General features: G+C 50.9%; 1 protein-coding gene across 3 annotated transcripts; it reads right to left on the bottom strand.

Annotated features, from left to right (window-relative positions):
* Positions 1 to 418: 418 nt before the first annotated feature.
* C5AR2 (complement C5a receptor 2) lies at positions 419 to 14468 on the bottom strand. 3 transcript variants are annotated; one of them, XM_005589700.5, is made up of 2 exons: positions 14296 to 14468; positions 419 to 1950 (listed from the first exon to the last, which is right to left on the bottom strand). In XM_005589700.5, exon 2 carries the CDS (start codon positions 1933 to 1935, stop codon positions 922 to 924), a length of 1014 nt encoding a protein of 337 aa, XP_005589757.3. In that variant the 5' UTR covers positions 1936 to 1950; positions 14296 to 14468; the 3' UTR covers positions 419 to 921. The 3 variants fall into 3 exon arrangements, with proteins under 3 accessions (XP_005589757.3, XP_005589755.3, XP_005589756.3); XM_005589698.4 differs by lacking the exon at positions 14296 to 14468 and adding an exon at positions 11220 to 11395 and having other exon boundaries at positions 420 to 1950; XM_005589699.4 differs by lacking the exon at positions 14296 to 14468 and adding an exon at positions 6387 to 6567 and having other exon boundaries at positions 420 to 1950.
* Between the last annotated feature and the right edge of the window lie 6584 nt (positions 14469 to 21052).

The raw sequence follows: 21052 nt of genomic DNA, 5'->3' as shown, positions 1-21052 counted from the left end.
TGCCCCCACACCATACTCTCATCTCCACCAGCAACCAGAGGGATCCTGCTAAAATCTTTTGGCCGGGTGCAGTGGCTCACGCCTGTCATCCCAGCACTTTGGGAGGCTGAGACAGGCGGATCACGAGGTCAGGAGATCGAGACCATCCTGGCTAACAAGGTGAAACCCAGTCTCTATTCAAAATTAAAAAATTAGCTGGGCATGGTGGCAGGCACCTGTAATCCCAGCTACTCAGGAGGCTGAGGCAGGAGAATGGCGCAAACTCAGGAAGTGGAGCTTGCAGTGAGCCGAGATTGTGCCACTGCACTCCAGCCTGGGCGACAGAGCGAGACTCTGTCTCAAAAAAATAAATAAATAAAATCTTTTAATTTTTTTTTTTTTTTTTTGAGACGGAGTCTCGCTCTGTCACCCAGGCTGGAGTGCAGGGGCTCAATCTTGGCTTACTGCCACCTCTGCCTCCCGGGTTCAAAACAAGTCTCCTGCCTCAGCCTCTCAAGTAGCTGGGACTATAGGCATATGCCACCACGCCCGGCTAATTTTTGTATTTTTAGTAGAGATGGGGTTTCACCATATTGCCCAGGCTGGTCTTGAACTCCTGACCTCAAGTGATCCACCTGCCTCAGCCTCTCAAAGCGCTGGGATTACAGGCATGAGCCACCGCAAATGGCCCTGTATATCTTTGTTTAAAGTCTGTCTTCCTCCACTAGAATATCAGCTCCCTGAGGGCAGGATTTGTGTCTGTTTTGGTCACTACTATATCTCCAGTGTCTAAAAAGGCCTTGCACATAGCAGGTGCATAATGGGTATCTGTTGAATGAAGGAATAAAATGAAGACATTAGTGAGCTCCTGGATCCAGCTATGCCTGAAGCCAGCCTTGTGAAATGGGATAGGAAGATACACATCCACAGTGTCTCTCCAGCCTACACCTCCATCTCCGAGACCAGTTCATGGCTGGTGGATTTCTTGCTGTCCACACTTTCTTCCCTGCCCTGGGACTCCCTCAGGGCCCAGTGACAGGCAGCTGGCAGTGACCGGCGGAGTTGAGCCCTCCCGAAATACAGGAAAAGCATGGGATTGAGGCAGCTGTGAGCAAGGGCAAGGCCCACGACGAGGGGTTCAGCCCGCAGGGCCCTGGCCAGGAGTGCGGAGTTCGGGGCTGCCACAGTGAGCACCAGCCCCAACAGGTGGTAGGGCGTCCAGCAGACAAAAAACCCCACCACAATGGCCATGCCCAGTGGCCAGCGGTGTCGAGCTGCCCAGCACAGGAGGGCACCGTGGCAGCTGGCCACGACCACCAGGGGCCCCAGGAAGCCAAAAAGAAACCGGACGGCGGTCACTGCGTTCTCGGTGCTGGAGGAGCCACCGTAGTCCACCACACACTGCAGCCGGGCGGGGAAGTGCTCCTGGTGCAGCCGGCGGTAGATGGCGGAGGGCATGGTGAGCAGCAAGGCCAGCGTCCAGGCTGCCCCGCAGGCCACCTGCACCCCGCACGCCCGCTGAACCTTCGACCACCAGGCAGGCCCGAGAGCCAGAAAGCAGAGGTCGGCACTGAGAGCTGCCAGGAGCAGGACGCTGGCATACATGGTCAGCAGGATGACGGAGGGCAGCACCCGACAGCCCACTTCCCCATATGGCCAGTGGCCCCCATGGGCAATGGGCACTGCCAGGATGGGCAGAGACAAACAGCACAGCAAATCCGCCACGGCCAGGTGGAGCAACCAGGTGGCACCCACCCTCCGGCGGGCCTCCTTCCCAGCCACCCAGGCCACCATGGCATTGCCCGGCACCCCCACCAGGAAGATGGCAGCATACAGCGGGAGCGGGGCCATGCGCAGCGTGTCGGTGGCCAGGCAGGCGCCATCCAGGCAGTCCACAGGGAGGTCCAAGAGGTCGCTGTAATCCCCATACTCGTAGCTGATAGAATCGTTCCCCATTCAGGCTCCTGGTGTCTGGGCAGGGAAGAAAGACAATGAAAACTCAGAGGAGGAAACTCCATGGCCCTGGAGATCTAGGGTGTCCATCAGCCCGGCCCACCAGCACCTTGCAAACTGGAATACTGTGTCATAAGAACTCCCGTGCTTTAGAATATTGGAATTCTAGGCTGAGTGTGGTGGCTCACACCTGTAATCTTAACACTTTGGGAGGCCAAGAAGCGCAGATCACTTGAGGCCAGGAGTTCAAGACCAGGCCAACATGCCGAAATGCCATCTCTACTAAAAATACAAAAATTAGCTGGGTGTGGTGGTGTGTGCCTGTAATCCCAGCTACTTGGGAGGTTGAAAATTTCTTGAACCCAGAAGATGCAGGTGGCAGTGGGCTGAGATCACACCACTGCACTCCAGCCTGGGAGACGGAGTGAGACTTCGTCTCAAAAAAAGAAAAAAATGGAATTCCAGAACTTAGTGTTGTTAGAAGTAGCTCGGTGGCATCTTGGAATTCTAGAATATTGCAATGCTAAAACCCTAGTACGTTGGAATATTGGGGCTGGGCACGGTGGTTCAGGCCTGTAATCTCAACAGTTGGAGAGGCCAAGGTGGGAAGATCGCTTGAGGTCAGGAGTTCTAGACGAGCCCGGGCAACATCGAGAGACCCCATCTCTACAAAAACTTTTTAAAACATAGGCAGGCACGGTCATGTGTGCCTGTAATCCCAGCTACTGAAAAGGCTGAAGTGGGAGAATCACTTGAGCCCAGGAGACTGAGTGAGCTTGATCGTACACCTGCACTCCGGCCCGGATGACAGAGTGAGACTGTGTCTCAAAAAAGAAAAAAAAAAATCAGAAAAAAAGAAAGAAATGAGCAAAATCCAAAATCCACAGTATTTTAGAAGATGATAAATACTGTGGGAAAAGTATCACACAGGGAAGCTGGCTATGTTGGAGTTTTACAGGCATAGTCAGGGAAGGCTTCTCTGAGAAGGTGATATTTGTATAAAAATCTGAAGGAAAGGTGGGAGAGATGCATGGAGATCTGGGGGGAGAGTGTTTCAGGCATCGAGAACAGCCAGTGCAAAGGCCCTGAGGTGGGAACATGACAGTCACGTCTGAGAACAGCAAGGAGGCCAGTGTGGCTGGAGTGGAATCTGCCAGCGGGAGAGGGCTGGAGGCAATAGCCGAGTCATCAGGAGCCAGGCACAGTGGCTCATGCCAGTAATCACGGGACTTTGGGAGGCCAAGGTGGGCGGATCACCTAAGGTCAGGAGTTTGAGACCAGCCTGGCCAACATGGTGAAACCCCATCTCTACTAAAAATACAAAAATAGCCTGGAGTGGTGGCAGGCGCCTATAATCCCAGCTACTCAGGAGGCTGAGGCAGGAGGGATCACTGGAACCAGGGAGGCAGAGGTTACTGTGAACTGAAATCATGCCACTACACTCCAGCCTGGGCAACAGAGCAAGATTCCATCTCAAAACAAAAACAAAAACCAGTTATCAGGGGCCGTGGCGTGTAGGGCCACGTGGGCAACGCAAGGACGTCATCATTTATTCCAAATGAGACAGGTGCTGTAGGAGGGTGCTGAGCAGAGACGCGACACAATCTATCATAGCAATAATTTTTTTCTTTTTGAGACAGAGTTTCGCTCTGTCACCCGGGCTGGAGTGTGGTGGCATGATCTTGGCTCACTGCAACCTCCGCCTCCCAGGTTCAAGCAATTCTCCTGCCTCAGCCTCCCAAGTAGCTGGGATTACAGGTACCTGCCACCACGCCTGGCTAATTTTTGTATTTTTAGTGGAGAAGGGGTTTCACCATGTTAGCCAGGCTGGTGTCGAACTCCTGACCTCAGGTGATCCGCCCACCTCGGCCTCCCAAAGTGTTGGGATCACAGGCATGAGCCACCATGTCCGGCCACAATAATATTATTATTACTATTTTTTGAGACGGGGTCTGGTTCTGTAGCCTGGACTGGACTGCAGTGGCACTATCTTGGCTCACTGCAGCCTCCACCTCATGGGCTCAAACAACCCTCCACCTCAGCCTCCGAAGTAGCTAGGACTACAGATGCACACCATCATGCCTGATTAATTTTTTTTTTTTTTTGGAGGTCATCTGGTTCCACCTCTTGAATTCTGGGGCACAAGCAACCTGCCTTGCCTCAGCCTCTCAAACTGCTGGGATTACAGGCGTGACTGCCACTGTGCCTGACAATAATAATAATAATAAAAGTATTATTATTATTAGAAGCCATCATTTATTGAACACTTTGTGTTTTGTGCCAAACTTTTTTTTTTAGGGACAGATCTTGCTCTGTCACTCAGGCTGGAATGCAATGGCACTATCATGGCTTACTGCAGCCTCGAACTCCTGGACTCAAGTGGTCCTCCCACCTCAGCCTCCTGAGTACGTGGGACTACAGGTGTGCACCACCGCACCTGGCAAATTTATATATATATATATATAAAATATAATATATTATAATAATATTATATATATTATAATAAAATATATATATATTTATTTTTTATTATTTTTTTTGAGACGGAGTCTTAAAAGGCTGGAGTGCAGTGGCGCGATCTCGGCTCACTGCAAGCTCCGCCTCCTGGGTTTAAACCATTCTCCTGTCTCAGCTTCCTGAGTAGCTGGGACTACAGGCGCCCGCCACCTCGCCTGGCTAGTTTTTTGTATTTTTAGTAGAGACAGGGTTTCACCGTGTTATATTTTTTAGAGACAGGGTCTCACTCTCTTGCCAAGGCTGGAGTGCAGTGGTGCAGTCACGGCTCACTGCAGCCTCAAACTCCTGTGCTCAAGCGACCCTCCCACCTCTGCCTCCTGAGTAGCTGGGACTACAGGCAGTGGCCACCACGCAGCTTTAAACACTGTGTCACTGAAACCTTATTTTTTTTTATTATTTTATTTTATTTTTTATTTATTTATTTTTTTTGAGACGGAGTCTCGCTCTGTCGCCCAGGCTGGAGTGCAGTGGCGCGATCTCGGCTCACTGCAAGCTCCGCCTCCCGGGTTCACGCCATTCTCCTGCCTCAGCCTCCCGAGTAGCTGGGACTACAGGCGCCCACAACTGCGCCCGGCTAATTTTTTGTATTTTTAGTAGAGACGGGGTTTCACCGTGGTCTCGATCTCCTGACCTTGTGATCCGCCCGCCTCGGCTTCCCAAAGTGCTGGGATTACAGGCGTGAGCCACCACGCCCGGCCTTATTTTATTTTACTGAGACGGAGTCTCACTCTGATGCCCAGGCTGGAGTGCAGGGGCGCTACCTCAGCTCACTGCAATCTCTGCCTCCTGAGTTCAAGCAACACTCCTGCCACAGCCTCCCGAGTAGCTGGGATTAGAGGCGTGCACCACCATGTCTGGGGCTAATTTTTTATATTTTTAGTAGAGATGGGGTTTCACCATGTTGGCCAGGCTGGTTTGGAATTCCTGACCTCAAGTGGTCTGCCTGCCACGGCCTCCGAAAGTGCTAGGATTACAGGCCTGAGCCACCGTGCCCAGCCTCACTAAAACCTTATAATAACTGTCTGAATTTGACACTACTGTTATATTTATTCTACAGACAAGGCACAGCAAAGTTAAATAACTTACTTAAGATCACTCAGCTAAATAGGTAAAATTTTTTTTTTGAGACAGAGTCTCGCTCTGTTGTCCAGGCTGGAGTGCAGTGACACAATCTCGACTCACTGCAACCTCCACCTCCCGGGTTCAAGCGATTCTCCCGCCTCAGCCTCCTGAGTAGCTGGGACTACAGGCACCCACCACCACGCCCAGTTAATTTGTGTATTTTTATTTATTTATTTATTTATTTTTTTTTTTTGAGACGGAGTCTCGCTCTGTCGCCCAGGCTGGAGTGCAGTGGCCGGATCTCAGCTCACTGCAAGCTCCACCTCCCGGGTTTACGCCATTCTCCTGCCTCAGCCTCCCGAGTAGCTGGGACTACAGGCGCCCGCCACCTCGCCCGGCTAAGTTTTCGTATTTTTTAGTAGAGATGGGGTTTCACCGTGTCAGCCAGGATGGTCTCGATCTCCTGACCTCGTGATCCGCCCGTCTCGGCCTCCCAAAGTGCTGGGATTACAGGCTTGAGCCACCGCGCCCGGCCGTGTATTTTTAATAGAGACGGGGTTTACCATATTGGCCAGGCTGGTCTCGAACTCCTGACCTTGTAATCCGCCCACTTCAGCCTCCCAAAGTGCTGGGATTGCAGGCGTGAGCCACCGCGCCCGGCCCCTAAGTAGATAAATTTCAAAGTGTGTTAGTCCCTGCTGCAGAACCCCATGCCCTAGAATATTACCATCTCCAAATCTCAGGCTCTGGAGAGCTGGCAGGCAGTACGGCAAGTGGCCCCGAGCAGCCAGGGGTTCCGTGATTGTGGGTGTCAGTTGCAGCTGGCTGTGTCTATTTCCTCATCGGGAAAACAAGAGTCATGGAGGAGAACCTACCTCTCTGGTTTTGGGAGTCCTTGAGGAGTTAAGATGTGTCTAGCACGTGGCACACAGGCTCAGGTAGACGAAGCTTGGGTAGCACAGGACCCAGGCAGGAGTCCCCACCACCCCATCCCCACAATGTCAGTGTGACCCGGCCGTGCGGCTCTCTGCTGACTATTATGGGTTGGGTGGCACTGCCCAGCACTCCAGCTGGTGTTGAGGCAACAGGAAGGACAGAGAGGAAGTTAGGGCACTCCCCTCCTCCATGCCAGGTAGCAGTGAAGAGGCCAGGCCACTTGGTGTATGTATCTGGAGTCTGGCATTCCACTTTCATATTATTTTTATCCCTAGAGGAAAAGGTGTGCAGAATTTAGCCAGGTGCAGTGGCTCACACCTGTAATCCCAGTACATTGGGAGGCTGAGGAGGAAGGATCGCTTGAGGCCAAGAGTTCAAGACCAGCCTAGGCAACACAGTGAGACCCTCTGTCTCTACAAAAAATTTAAAAATTAGCCAGGCATAGTGATTCATGCCGGCAATCCCAACCTTTTTGAAGATTGGGGTGGAGGATCATCTGAGGCCAGGAGTTCGAGGCTGCAGTTAGCCATGATCGCACCACTGTACTCCAGCCTGAGCAACAGAGTGAGACCCCGTCCCTTGAAAAAAAGAAAGAGGCCAGGCGCAGTGGCTAGCGCCTGTCATCCCAGCACTTTGGGAGGCCGAGGCAGGCGGATCACGAGGTCGGGAGATCGAGACCATCCTGGCTAACACAGTGAAACCCTATCTCTACTAAAAAATACAAAAAAATTAGCTGGGCATGGTGGCGGGCGCCTGTAGTCCCAGCTACACGGGAGGCTGATTCAGGAGAATGGCGTGAACCCAGGAGGTGGAGCTTGCAGTGAGCTGAGATCTTGCCACTGCACTCCAGCCTGGGCAACAGAGAAAGACTCTGTCAAAGAAAGAAAGAAAGAAAGAGAGAGAGAGAGAGACAAAGAAAAACATTTACAAACTGAACCCCCCCCGCCCGGTTGGGCACAGTGGCTCACACCTGTAATCCCAGCACTTTGGGAGGCTGAGGCGGGCAGATCACTTGAAGCCAGGAGTTGGAGACCAGCCTGGGCAACATGGTGAAACCTGATCTCTACTAAAAATACAAAAATCAGCCAGGCGTGGTGGTGGGCGCCTGTAATCCCTGCTACTAGGGAGACTGAGGCAGGAAAATCACTGGAACCCAGGAGGCGGAGATTGCAGTGAGCCAAGATCCCACCACTGCACTCCAACCGGGGCGATAAGAGTGAGACGCCGTCTCAAAAAACCAACAAACAACAACAAAAACCCTCCAATTCCTACCAGCTGTGTGGCCTTGGGCAAGTTACCTAACCTATCTGTGCCTTAGTAAAATGGAAATAATAATATACCTGCCTTGGGGGGTGTGGTAAGAATTCAGCGAGTTAGAAACGTAGAACTGAGTGTACGGCGCTGGTTTTCAGTGGGTGTCATACGCATGCTAGCTGCTGTTATCACTGTCCACACGCATCCTCTCACCCCACAAAGACTCCACCCTTCCTGGACCCTGTTTATTACAATCTGGGGAACTTTCTGTGCATCGTAATTTGTCCAACTGTAAGCCCAAAACAATGGTATCGCAGATGGCATTTCCTTTGTAACGTTTTAACCAGAAATGGGAGCTTTCAACACACATTGTTCCATTGCTTCATCTTTTCACTTAACGTGCCAGATATCTGTCTTCCTATCTGTACAGATATCAACCCCATTCATCCCCAAAGCATCAAAAACAGTCCACTGTCTGCCCAAGTCATGCTTATTAACTAAAGGCCATTCAATAACAATGATAAGGAGAATAATGAGAAACAGGGCCAGGTGCAGAAGCTCACACCTGTAATCCTAAAACTTTGGGAGTCCTAGGCAGACGGATCACTTGAGGTCAGGAGTTCGAGACCAGCCTGGGAAACATGGTGAAATCCCATCTCTACTAAAAAAAAAAAAAAAAAATTAGCTGCACGTGATGGCAAGTACCTGTAATCTCAGCTAGTCAGGAGGTCAAGGCAGGAGAATCCCTTGAACCTGGGCGGTGGAGGTTGCAGTGAGCTGAGATCACACCACTGCACTCCAGCCTGGGCGACAGAGTGAGACTCTATCTCAAAAAAAAAAAAAAAATTGGATTTGGTTTAGATGATTTTGTCTTGCTGTTGGGTAATGTAAGTGTTCTGAACACATTTGAGGTAGGCTGTGCCCGTGAGGTCAAGGCTGCAGTGAGCCAAGATCGTGCCACTGCACTCCAGCCTGGACAACAGAGTGAGACCCTGTCTCAAAAGAAAAAAAACAAAAACGTAGGCTATGATGTTCGGTAGGCTAGGTGTATTAAATCGAATTTGATTTAGGATATTTTAAACTTACGATGGGGTTTTTGTTTTGTTTCATTTTGTTTGTGTTTTTGTCTTGTTCAGTCACCCAAGCTGAGTTCAATGGTTCAATCTCGGCTCACTGCAGCCTCTACCTCCTAGGCTCAAGTGATCCTCCTGCCTCAGCCTCTGGAGTAACTGTGACTATGGGTGCACGCCATCACGCCCAGTTAATTTTTTATTTTTTGTAGAGACAGCTTTCACTATGTTGCCCAGGCTGATCTCAAACTCCTGGGCTCAAGCAATCCTCCCACCTCAGCCTCCCAAAAGTGCTGCCATTACAGGTGTGAGCCACTGTGCTCAGCCTTACGATGGGTTGATAGAGATGGGACCCCATCGTTAAGTCAAAGAGCATCTGTACTTATATCTAGATTCTAAAGCATAGGTACCCTTCTTAATATTTCATAATAATTAAAATAGTAGATGGCTTTTATTGAGCACCTATGATCTACAAAATATAACCCTTATCACAAACTCTTGAGGTCAGTATCATCATCCTCATTTCACAGAACATCAGCTCCTTCTGGCCTTAGGTGCCACTGTGTCCTTGGCATCTGGGACAGAACCTGGCACACAGCACAGGCACGGTCGATATTTGGTAAGTGAAAGAATAAAAGAGTAAACAGAGGCACAGAGAAACTAAGTGGTCACTTAGGTTTCTTTTGTTGTGATTGCAAGCATCCTCATGTGTGCCTCTTGGTGCACGCCTGTCTGTGCATCCAGTCGTGCTGGATCCTCTGCTCTGGAAAACTCTGGAGTAGAATCAAAGAAAGCTGGCCGGGCACAGTGGCTCACACCTGTAATCCCGGCACTTTGGGAGGCCGAGGCGGGTGGATCACGAGGTCAGGAGATCGAGACCATCCTGGTTAACACAGTGAAACCCCGTCTCTACTAAAAATACAAAAAATTAGCCGGGCGCAGCGGCGGGCGCCTATAGTCCCAGCTACTCGGGAGGCTGAGGCAGGAGAATGACCTGAACCCAGGAGGCGGAGCTTGCAGTGAGCCGAGACGGCGCCACTGCACTCCAGCCTGGGTGACAGAGCGAGATGCTCAGAAAAAAAAAAAGGCTGAACGTTCTTCCTTCCTGAACATCCATCTTCTAGGATTCCTCCCTCACGACCCGGTGATCAGCCTCCTTCCCAGAAAAGCACACATATGCTCACCAGAACACACGTGCCAGAATGTTCACAGCAGCCCGAGATGAGAAACCGTCAAATAGCCACTCACAGCAGAACGGATAAACACATCATAGGGTGTTCACCCTGTGGAATATTCTACATGGTGAGAATGAACAAACACCACGCAAGAATGTGGACAGATTTTGTGATAGAACATTGAGGGGGCTAGGCACGGCGATTCATGTCTGTAATCCCAGCACTTTGGGAGTCCGATGTGGGAGGATCACCTGAGGTCAGGAGTTCGAGAGCAGCCTCTCCAACATGGTGAAATCTCGTCTCTACTAAAAATACAAAAAACAATTACGGCCAGGTGCAGTGGCTTACGCCTGTAATCCCAGCACTTCGGGAGGCCGAGATTGGTGGATCACCTGAGGTCAAAAGTTGGAGACCAGCCTGTCCAACATGGTGGAACCCGTCTCTACTAAAAATACATAAATTCGTTAGGTGTGGTGGCGTGCACCTGTAATCCCAACTACTCAGCAGGCTGTGGCAGGAGAATCACTTGAACCTGGGAGCTGGAGGTTGCCATGAGCCAAGATCGCGCCACCGCACTCCAGCCTGGGCGACAGAGCAAGACCCTGTCAAAGGAAAGAAAGAGAAAAGGAAAGAACGAGAAAAGAATTGGAATCGCTGAGTGAAAGGGCTTGCTCGCTACGCATGCTACAGTTTGGTGGATTTGCCGGAAGCTGCAGGAATTCCTGCAGGTTTGAGAGAGGCTGTTTCCCTTACACCTGTGTGTGAAAAACCATTTGGGCCGGGCATGGTGACTCACGCCTGTAATCCCAGCACTTTGGGAGGCCAAGGCGGGCGGATCACCTGAGGCCGAGAGTTCAAGACCAGCCTGACTAACATGGAGAAACCCCATCTCTACTAAAAATACAAAATTAGCTGAGCGTGGTGGCGCGCACTTGTAATCCCAGCTGAGACAAGAGAATTGCTTGAACTGGGGAGGTGGAGGTTGTGATGAGCTGAGATGGCACCATTGCACTCCAGCCTGCGCAACAAGAGTAAAACCCCGTCTCCAAAAATAAAAAAAACGTTTAGCTCCTTTGATAAGAGCTTTGCTGCTGGGCTGCCCAAGTTAATTCCAAGAGCCCAGGACTCTGACGTGCATTCCAGTGTGGCCATAATGAGACAGCACTTCTCCAACTCTAGTTCTGCTTCCCAGATTCTGAAAGTAACGATTCCAGGAAGCCAGGATCATGCAATCTCTCTCCCTCCTTCCCGCCCTTGTTGCCTCCATCCTTACCGTCTCTTCCAAGAGGGTCCCCACGTGAGTCAAACGCCACTTGGGAGCGCAATCTGGGCCCACAGCCAGGACCCAGGAGGTCTGGGGTCTCTCCCTGCCGTGTCTGGCAGCTGGTAGAGTCCTGGAAATCCGTCCTGTTTGCCAGAAGCTCCTGCCGGATGCTTCTGAGCACTGCCACCTCACCGGTCCCAGTAAATCTTTATAAGCAGTACAAACTAGGAGTGGCCTCGTCTCACTCTCAGGGTGTGTTTGTCCTGTCTTCTTCCCATGACTCAGAACACAAAATTACGGGGCGGCTGGCAGGGCTAGAGAGGGCTCGTGGGTGGAGGGCTGATCCCAAGTCCCCAACCCTAGTCTGGAAGTCCCAGCTTCCCGGAAGCCAGACCTGCACGCGGTTTGCTCTTCAACCCCTTAGAGTTCTTGGCCTGGATTTCGTTTTCCCCACAACATGCCAGCTGCCCCCAGCCACCTCCAGGCCTCTCTTACTGTGCTCAACCCCTCCCGCCTGCAGCCTCAGGACAGACAAACGTCCCTCCATCCTCCTTGGCTCTGAGGAAAGCAGCCTGGGGTCACATTCTCCACAGAAAGACCGCTGCAGCTGAGCGCAGGGCCCACGGCCTCAGTGGTAGAAAAAGCACAAACAGCTCCTTTCTTGAGCCTCGATTTTCCATCTGTAACGTGGGAAGATGTTGTTGGCCATAGTGACACCTTACTTTTTTATTTTTTTGAGACGGAGTCTCGCTCTGTGACCCAGGCTGAAGTGCAGTGGCTGGATCACGGCTCACTGCAAGCTCCGCCTCCCGGGTTTACGCCATTCTCCTGCCTCAGCCTCCCAAGTAGCTGGGACTACAGGCACCCGCCACCTCGCCCGGCTAGTTTTTTGTATTTTTTTAGTAGAGACGGGGTTTCACCGGGTTAGCCAGGATGGTCTCGATCTCCTGACCTCGTGATCCGCCCGTCTCGGCCTCCCATAGTGCTGGGATTACAGGCTTGAGCCACCGCGCCCGGCCCGACACTTTACTTTTTTTTAGAGATGGAGTCTTGCTCTGTCGCTCAGACTGGAGTGCAGTGACAACATTATGACTCACCGCAGCCTCAAACTCCTAGGCTCAAGTGATCCTCCTACCTCAGCCTCCTGAGTAGCTAGGACTACAGACATGCACCAAACATGCCTGGCTAATTTTTAAAAATTTTTTGTAGAGTTGGGGTCTTGCTGCATTGCCCAGCCTCAAGCCATCCTCACACTTCGACCTCCCAAAGGGCTGGGATTACAGGAGTGAGTCAACATGCCCAGCCATCATAGCAATTCTTTTTTTTTTTTTTTTTTTTTTGAGACAGAGTCTCGCTCTGTCGTCCAGGCTGGAGTGCAGTGGCCAGATCTCAGCTCACTGCAAGCTCCGCCTCCCAGGTGTACGCCATTCTCCTGCCTCAACCTCCCTAGTAGCTGGGACTACAGGCGCCCGCCACCTCGCCCGGCTAGGTTTTTTTTTGTATTTTTTAGTAGAGACGGGGTTTCACCGTGTTAGCCAGGATGGTCTCGATCTCCTGACCTCGTGATCTGCCCGTCTCGGCCTCCCAAAGTGCTGGGATTACAGGCTTGAGCCACTGCGCCCGGCCCCCATAGCAATTCTTTTGTTTGTTTGTTTGTTTGTTTGTTTGTGACAGAGTTTCGCTCTCTTTGCCCAGGCTGGAGTGCAATGGCGCGATCTCGGCTCACCGCAACCTCCGCCTCCCGGGTTCAAGCGATTCTCCTGCCTCAGCCTCCCGAGTAGCTGGGATTACAGGCATGTGCCACCACCCCGGCTAATTTTGTATTTTTAGTAGAGACGGGGGTTTCTCCATGTTGGTCAGGCTGGTCTTGAACTCCCGACCTCAGGTGATCCACCTGCCTCGGCCTCCCAAAGTGCTGGGATTACAAGCGTGAGCCACCGCGCCCGGCCCCATAGCAATTCTTAACCTCTCCCAGCATACCACCGTGACTGAGAACAAGGACTCAAGGGCCAGAATGATAAGATTCATATTCCAGGTCCACATACCCTCATCAAAGTTCAGGGCCTCAGCCCCTCTGAACCTCAACTTCCTCATCTGTGCAGTGGATGGTTGCTATGAGCATTTGATAAATTTAAAACGCACAGAGCTGGCTAGGTGTGGTAGCTCACGTCTGTAATTCCAGCACTTTGGGAAGCCGAGGCAGGTGGATCACTTGAAGTCAAGTGTTCAAGACCAGCCTGGCCAACATGGCAGAACACCATCTCTACTGAAAATATAAAAATTAGCCAGGCGTGGTGGCGCATGCCTGTAGTCCCAGCTACTCAGGAGGCTGAGGCAGGAGAATCATTTGAACCCAGGAGGCGGAGGTTCCAGTGAGCCGAGATCTTGCCACTGCTCTCCAGCCTGGGTGACAGAGTGAGACTCTGTCTCAAAAACAAAAAAACAAAAAAAACCAGAACAGTACCTGGCACATAGTATACGCTAGGTTCATGCAACAGCAACAAGACTGTAGTAGGAATTCTCAAAGTACACATACCATGCAGGCTTAGCAAGAGGAAGTGGCTCCAACCCCTACTTTGGAAACTCTTTATTCAGCAGTTCTTTCTGTTCGTGCTTTTTTCTGTGCATGCTTTAGGGATTCAAGGGAAATATTTACACACTTCTTTTGTTATTGTTTTAGAGAATGAAATAACTTTCCTAGAGGAAGTTGTTCGTGAGACAAGAGACTGGGACTCACTGTTTGACCCAGGGCGTCCTCCACTCTGTTTCCCCATCTAGGTGACCCTGTGTTGGCCGACCCTCACCCCGGACCCTCAGAGAGACAAACATCCCCCAAGTCCCCTCCCCTCCTCTTCTGTCCTGGGAGGCCAACATGAGGCCCCCTCCTCTCCCATATCCTGCCAGCCCCAGTCTCCTGCGGGAACCTGCCTTGGCCGGAAGAAGACATTAAGAGGAAAGAAACCGAGGTGCAACCTTCCCTTTATCAGCTCAAACTTTCTTTAATCTCAAAAGTTTGCAATGGTCTGTTCCTCAGATACTTCATCTTGATAAACTCCTGATCCGGCCACAAAGGTTCTCAACATACCTTTCTTAGGATTCCAGCCTGGCAGGATGGCTCACGCCTGTAATCTCTGCACTTTGGGAGGCCGAGGTGTGAGGACTGCTTGAGGCTAGGATTTTGAGACCAGCCTGGCCAACACAGTGAGATGCTGTCTCTGGACAGAGTCTTGCCTGAGATGGAGTCTCGCTCTGTTGCCCAGGCTGGAGTGCAGTGGCGTGATCTTGGCTCACTGCAAGCTCCGCCTCCCGGGTTCAGGCCATTCTCCTGCCTCAGCCTCCTGAGTAGTTGGGACTACAGGCGCCTGCAACCACGCCCAGCTAATTTTTTTGTATTTTTAGTAGAGACAGGATTTCACCGTGTTAGCCAGGATGGTCTCAACCTCTTGGCCTTGTGATCCGCCTGCCTCGGCCTCCCAAAGTGCTGGGATTACAGGCGTGAGCCACCGTGCTCGGCCCCAGGTAATATTTTAAAAAACTTTTTGTAGAGATGGGGTCTGTCTCTGTTGCCTAGTCTGGTCTCCAATTCCTGGGCTCAAGCAATCCTCCTACCTTGGCCTTCCAAAGTGCTGTGATTACACGTGCGAGCCACAGCACCTGGCCCTCCAGAATTTGTTTTAATTAGCCAGGCGTGTTGGAGCAAGCCTGTAGTCCCTGCTACTCTGGAGGCTGAAGTGGGAGGTGGAGGCTGAGGAGGGAGGATCGCTTGAGCTCAGGAGGTCAAGGCTGCAGTGAACTATGAATGCACCACTGCACTCCAGCTTGGGTGACAGAGAGAGACCCTGGCTCTAAAAAATAATTTAAAATTTAAACAAAAATTGCCAGGCATGGTGGCTGACACCTGTAATCCCAGAACTTTGGGAGGCCAAGGTGGGCAGATCCTGAGGTCGGGATTTCAAGACCAGCCTGACCAATATGGAGAAACACAGTCTCTACTAAAAATACAAAATTAGGTGGGATGGTGGCACATGCCTGTAATCCCAGCTACTCGGGAGGCTGAGGCAGGAGAATGGCATGAACCTGGGAGGCAGAGTTTGCAGTGAGTGGAGATCGTGCCATTGCACTCCAGCCTGGGCAACAAGCGCCAAACTCCGCCTCAAAAATTTTTTTTTCTTTTTTTATTGAGACGGAGTCTCGCTCTGTCGCCCAGGCTGGAGTGCAATGACACGATCTCCACTCACTGCAAACTCCGCCTCCCAGGTTCATGCCATTCTCCCGCCTCAGCCTCCCAAGTAGCTGGGACTACAGGCGCCGCCACCACGCCCGGCTAATTTTTGTATTTTTAGTAGAGATGGGGTTTCACCGTGTTAGCCAGGATGGTCTCAATCTCCTGACCTTGTGATCTGCCCCTCTCAGCCTCCCAAAATGCTGGGATTACAAGCGTGAGCCACCGCGCCCAGCCAAAAAGAATTTTTTTTAAGTGTCTTAGATTTGAGGCTGGGCACAGTGGCTCACTTCTGTAATCCCAGCACTTTGGGAGGCCAAGGCCAGTGGATCACCTGAGGTCAGGAGTTCCAGATCCACCAGGCCAACTTTGTGAAACCCCATCTCTACTGAAAATACAAAAAAAAAAAAAAATTAGTCAGGCTTGGTGGGACGCACCTGTAATCCCAGCTACTCAGGAGGCTGAGGCAGGAGAATTGCTTGAACCTGGGAGGCGGAGGTTGCAGTGAGCCAAGATCACGCCACTGCACTCCAGCCTGGGCAACAGAGCGAGACTCCATTTCATAAAACCAAAAACAAAACAAAAGTCTTAGATTTGGGAAGGCAAAGATTTTCTGGTGTCCCTGGAGCTGAGGGCTGTTACTTATGGGTCTGGGGGTTGCTATGGGACAAGAACAGGGTCTCTACAGGTCTCAGAAGGCAAGAGGGGGGCCAGCATGTATGTGGAGGGGAGTGGAGGGGCATTCTCTGTCAGCCACCCTGTAAAAAGCCGAGCACCACCCCCTCAACTCACCAGCCATTTCCTCCTGGGAGAAACTTTGAATGAGAACATCCTACAAGGATTTTTTTTTTGTTTCTTTTTTTTTTTTTTCTTTTTTTCCTTTGGAGACAGAGTCTTGCTATGTCGCCCAGGCTCAAGTGCAGTGGCGAGATCTCGGCTCACTATAACCTCCGCCCAGGTTCAAGCAATTCTCCAGGCTTGGCCTCCCAAGTACCTGGGATTACAGGCGCCCGCCACCACACCCAGCTAATTTTTGTATTTTTAGTAGAAATGGGGTTTCATCATGGTGGCCACTGTTGTTTCGAACTTCTGACCTCAAATAATCCACCTGCCTCAGCCTCCCAAAGTGCTGGGATTACAGGTATTAGCCACCACAACCAAGCATCCTAAAAGGTTCTTAAGTCAATCCATATGAAATTGTCATTTTTCTAGGTCAAAAAATGTTGAATTTCTCTTTTTTTCTTTCTTTCATTTTTTTTTTTTCAAAACAGACAGGGGTCTCGCTATATTGCCCAAGCTGGTCTCGAACTCCTGGCCTCAAACAGTCCTCCCACTTTGGCCTCCAAAAGTGCTGAGATTACAGGCATGAGCTACCATGTCAGGCCAAAAGGTCAAATTTCAGCAAATCTCTAGAGTTGGAATGTACATGAGAGGTCGCCAGGGGTTGAAGGGGTAAAGAATGGGGAGTGACTGCTTAATGGGTACAGGGTTTCCTTTTGGGGTGATGAGAATGTTCTGGAACAAGATAGCGGTGATGGATGTACAACACTGCAAATGCATGAAATGCCACTAATGGTAAATTTTATGTTATGTGCATTTTACTACAATTTTTGTTTTACTCATTTTCTTTTCTTTTTTTTTTTTTTGAGACAGAGTCTCGCTTTGTCACCAGGCTGGAGTGCAGTGGCTCCATCTTGGCTCACTGCAGCCTCCGCCTCCTGGGTTCAAGTGAACCTCCTGGGTTCTTGCCTCAGCCTCCCGAGTAGCTGGGACTACAGGCACGCACCACTATGCCCAGCTAATTTTGTATTTTTAGTAGACACGGGGTTTCACCATGTTGACCAGGATGATCTCGATCTCTTGACCTAGTGATCTGCCCGCCTCAGATCACTCTGTCACCCAGGCTGGAATGCAGTGGTGTGATCTCAGCTCACTGCAGCCTCTGCCTCCCCGGCTCAAGTTATCCTCCTGCCTCAGCCTCCCAAGTACCTGGGACTACAGGTACGTGTCACCACACCTGGCTGATTTTTTTTTTTTTTTGTAGAGACAGGGTCTCACTATGTTGCTCAGGCTGGTCTCGAATTCTTGGGTTCACGTGATCCTCCCACCTCAGCCTCTCAAAGTGTTGGGATTACAGACGAGCCACTGTGCCATGGCACCACAATTTTTCAAAAGCAACAAATAAATAAATTGTTGCACACACCTGCCACCCCAAATTAGACTAAATTTTGGCAATTTCGTAGCGTTCAAACTAATGGAATTACAGGGCGTGACAGGATGAGTGACTAATGGAGAGGACCATAGACTTTTTCTCTTTTGAACAATGTAATATTAAACAATATATATGTGATATTTGATGCATAGGAGAGAATGTCTTAACGTATATGAGAGTCATAAAACATAATCACAGCCGGGCATGGTGACTCACACTGTAATCCCAACACTTTAGAAGGCTGGGGCGGGCGGATCACAAGGTCAAGAGATCGAGACCATCCTGGCGAACATGGTGAAACCCGGGGTCTACTAAAAATACAAAATTAGCTGGGCCTGGGGCAGTCGCCTGTAATCCCAGCTACTCAGGAGGCTGAGGCAGGAGGATCACTTGAACCCAGGAGATAGAGGTTGCAGTGAGCCGAGATGGTGCCATTGCACTCCAGCTGGGTGACAAGAGCAAAACTCTGTCTCAAAAAAAAAAAAAAATTAGCCAGGCATGGTGGCAGGTGCCCATAATCCTAGCTACTCAGGTGGCTGAGGCAGGAGAATTGCTTGAACCCAGGAGGCGGAGGCTGCAGTGAGCCAAGATCTCACCACTGCACTCCAGCCTGAGTGACAGAGCAAGACTTCATCTCAAAACCAATCAAGCAATCAAAGACTCTGGAGACTAGAATATCGGAATCACAGACTCTTAAAATATTGGAATCATAGACTGTTGAATCCAACAGATCCTACAATGTGAGTCACAGTCTGTTTGAATCACAGGATCCTAGAATGTCACACCAGAACCTCGGAGGGTTAGAAGTACAGCTCCAACAGTTAGATGTTCGAATTCTGTAGACGCTGTATACATTAGTCAAGGAAGTCCAGCCCTGAGCAGTCCAACAGTGCAGCCACCAGCCACGAGAGACTACGGACCACTTGAAATGTCCTCGGGTCCGAGATAAGAAGTGCTGTGAGTGTAAAATATACACCAGATTTTGAAAACACAGTACCACAAAAAAAAAAAAAGTATATGAAGTCTCAAGAATCTGTTTCTATTGAACACATATTAAAATGATACTCTCTTAAATATATTGTGGTAAATAAAACGTATTACCAAAATTAATTTTACCTGATTCTTTTTGTTTCTTTTTGTCTGTTGCTTGCCTGCGGGAAAATATGAATATCATTCTATTTCTTTTTTTTTTTTTTTTTTTGAGACAGGGTCTTACTCTGTCACCCAGGCTGGAGTGCAGTGGTGCAATCCCTTGGCTCACTACAGCCTCAGTCTCTCCTGAGCTCAAACAATTCTCCCGCCTGAGCCTCTTGAGTAGTTGGGACTACAGGTGCACACCTGCACACCCACCTATTTCTTTTTTTTTTTGAGACGGAGTCTCGCTCTGTCGCCCAGGCTGGAGTGCTGTGGCCGGATCTCAGCTCACTGCAAGCTCCACCTCCCGGGTTTACGCCATTCTCCTGCCTCAGCCTCCCGAGTAGCTGGGACTACAGACGCCCGCCACCTCGCCCGGCTAGTTTTTTATATATTTTTTTAGTAGAGACGGGGTTTCACCATGTTAGCCAGGATGGTCTCGATCTCCTGACCTCGTGATCCACCCATCTCGGCCTCCCAAAGTGCTGGGATTACAGGCTTGAGCCACCGCGCCCGGCACACCCACCTATTTCTTTTGTTTTTAATTTTTGTAGAGACAGGGTCTCACTATGTTGCCCAGGCTGGTCTTTAACTCCTAGGCTCAAGTGATCCTCCTGCCTCCTGGTTCACAGTCTATTTCTTTCTCTTTTATTTTATTTATTTGTTTAGAGACTGAGTCTTGCTCTGTCACCCAGGCTGGAGTGCAGTGGTACGATCCCAGTTCACCACAACTTCCGCCTCCCAGGTTCAAGTAATTCCCCTGCCTCAGCCTCCCGAGTAGCTGAGACTACAGTCATGCACCACCACGCCCGGCTAGTTTTTGTATTTTTAGTAGAGACGAGGTTTTGCCATGTTGGCCATGCTGGTCTTGAACTCCTGACCTCAGGTGATCCACCCACCTTGGCCTCCCAAAGCCCTGGGATTACAGGTGTGATCCACTGTGCCCGGCCACTAACGGTCTATTTCTATGGGACTGTGCTCATATAGACAAATGCCCTCCTGGCTCTGAGAGGTGTGAGGTTCAGGAAGGTCACGTGGCAAAGATAAGGAGGAGGAGGCTTTGGTCTCAGGGCTTGGAGGCACCCTGGTCTGCAGAGTAGACATGTGAATAAGATCCCAGGGATGCAGGGAGCGGGGGTGGGTGCAGGAAAGGGGATACAGCCTGACTCAGCCAAGCCCATCATCCACTTCCCTTTCCTACCACTTCCCCTTCAGAACTTGCTGACCCAGCAGATTCCCCAAGCTGCAGATCTGGCAATTGTCTGCCCCTTCAGCCCACTTCCGTCCTGGGCAAGGCTGGTCAACACCAGATGGGGGCTGCCTTGGAAAGGCTACCTGGATCCCACTCCTCTCCAATTGTATCTAGAAGACCACTGTGGGGCCCAGCTCTTGGGACACTATCTCCTTCCCAAATCAGGGTGGGGAGAAAATACCGACTGCCTGCAACTTCCGAAGTCAGGAAAGCTACAGGATGACTGGGAATAGAGATAGAACTTAGGGGTTGTGGAGGCAGAGGAGGAAGTCAGGGAGGTCTTCCTGGAGGAGGCAGCCCCTGAAGGAAGGTAGAATAGAGGCAGAGATGGTCTGGGAAAAACAGAATGAGCAGCCAGGAAATCAGGGAAGGGGCAAGGCAGAGAGCCAACTGGGAGAGGATGGAGGGCATGGGCCAGGCAGGGCATGGGTTGGGAAGGAGGTAGCATCCGGGATGGGCCCCAGGCTCAGGCCTGGGTGACTGGGAGGACCGTGGGGTTGTCTCTGGAGTCGGGAGGGAAGGGGAAGAAGAGGTTCCGGGGAGACTGCGGAGGTCAGTCTGGCTGTGGCAAGTGGGTGGGGAGGCCAGGTGTGGAAAGAGAGAGGCTGAAGGTATTGGGTGAAGCTGCAGGAGTGAGCGCACCCAGTGAGTTGGACACACAGCTGAGGAACGCCAACGTCGAAGAGGAAAAAACTCTGCAAGGGACGCAGAGAAGGGTCCAGCAGAGAGGCAGAGGGAAACTGTCTAGGTCAGGGGCAGCCATGGAAGAGACCCGAGCAGGCAGGAGGAGGCCAGGAGCCCAGGAGGTTGATGTTGTCTTCTTGGGGAGGGAGCTGCCAGGAGCCCACCCCCAAGAGCTGAAGGCGGCTGGGGCTCAGGTCCTTCCCCATTACCTCAATGCCCAGGGAATCTGCACGAATGAGCACAAGTTCTAGAGTGGATCTTGTCCCAGGTACCAACATCTCCTCTCAAGCAGGCACAGACGCCACTCACAGCCGCTTCTGCAAGCTCAAGAGACTGCA

The sequence above is a fragment of the Macaca fascicularis genome, chromosome 19 (genome assembly GCF_037993035.2).
Source record: "Macaca fascicularis isolate 582-1 chromosome 19, T2T-MFA8v1.1".
Classification (NCBI taxonomy): domain Eukaryota; kingdom Metazoa; phylum Chordata; class Mammalia; order Primates; family Cercopithecidae; genus Macaca; species Macaca fascicularis.
The sequence above is the reverse complement of the archived record's forward strand: the minus strand, read 5'-3'. Positions and strand labels throughout refer to the sequence as shown.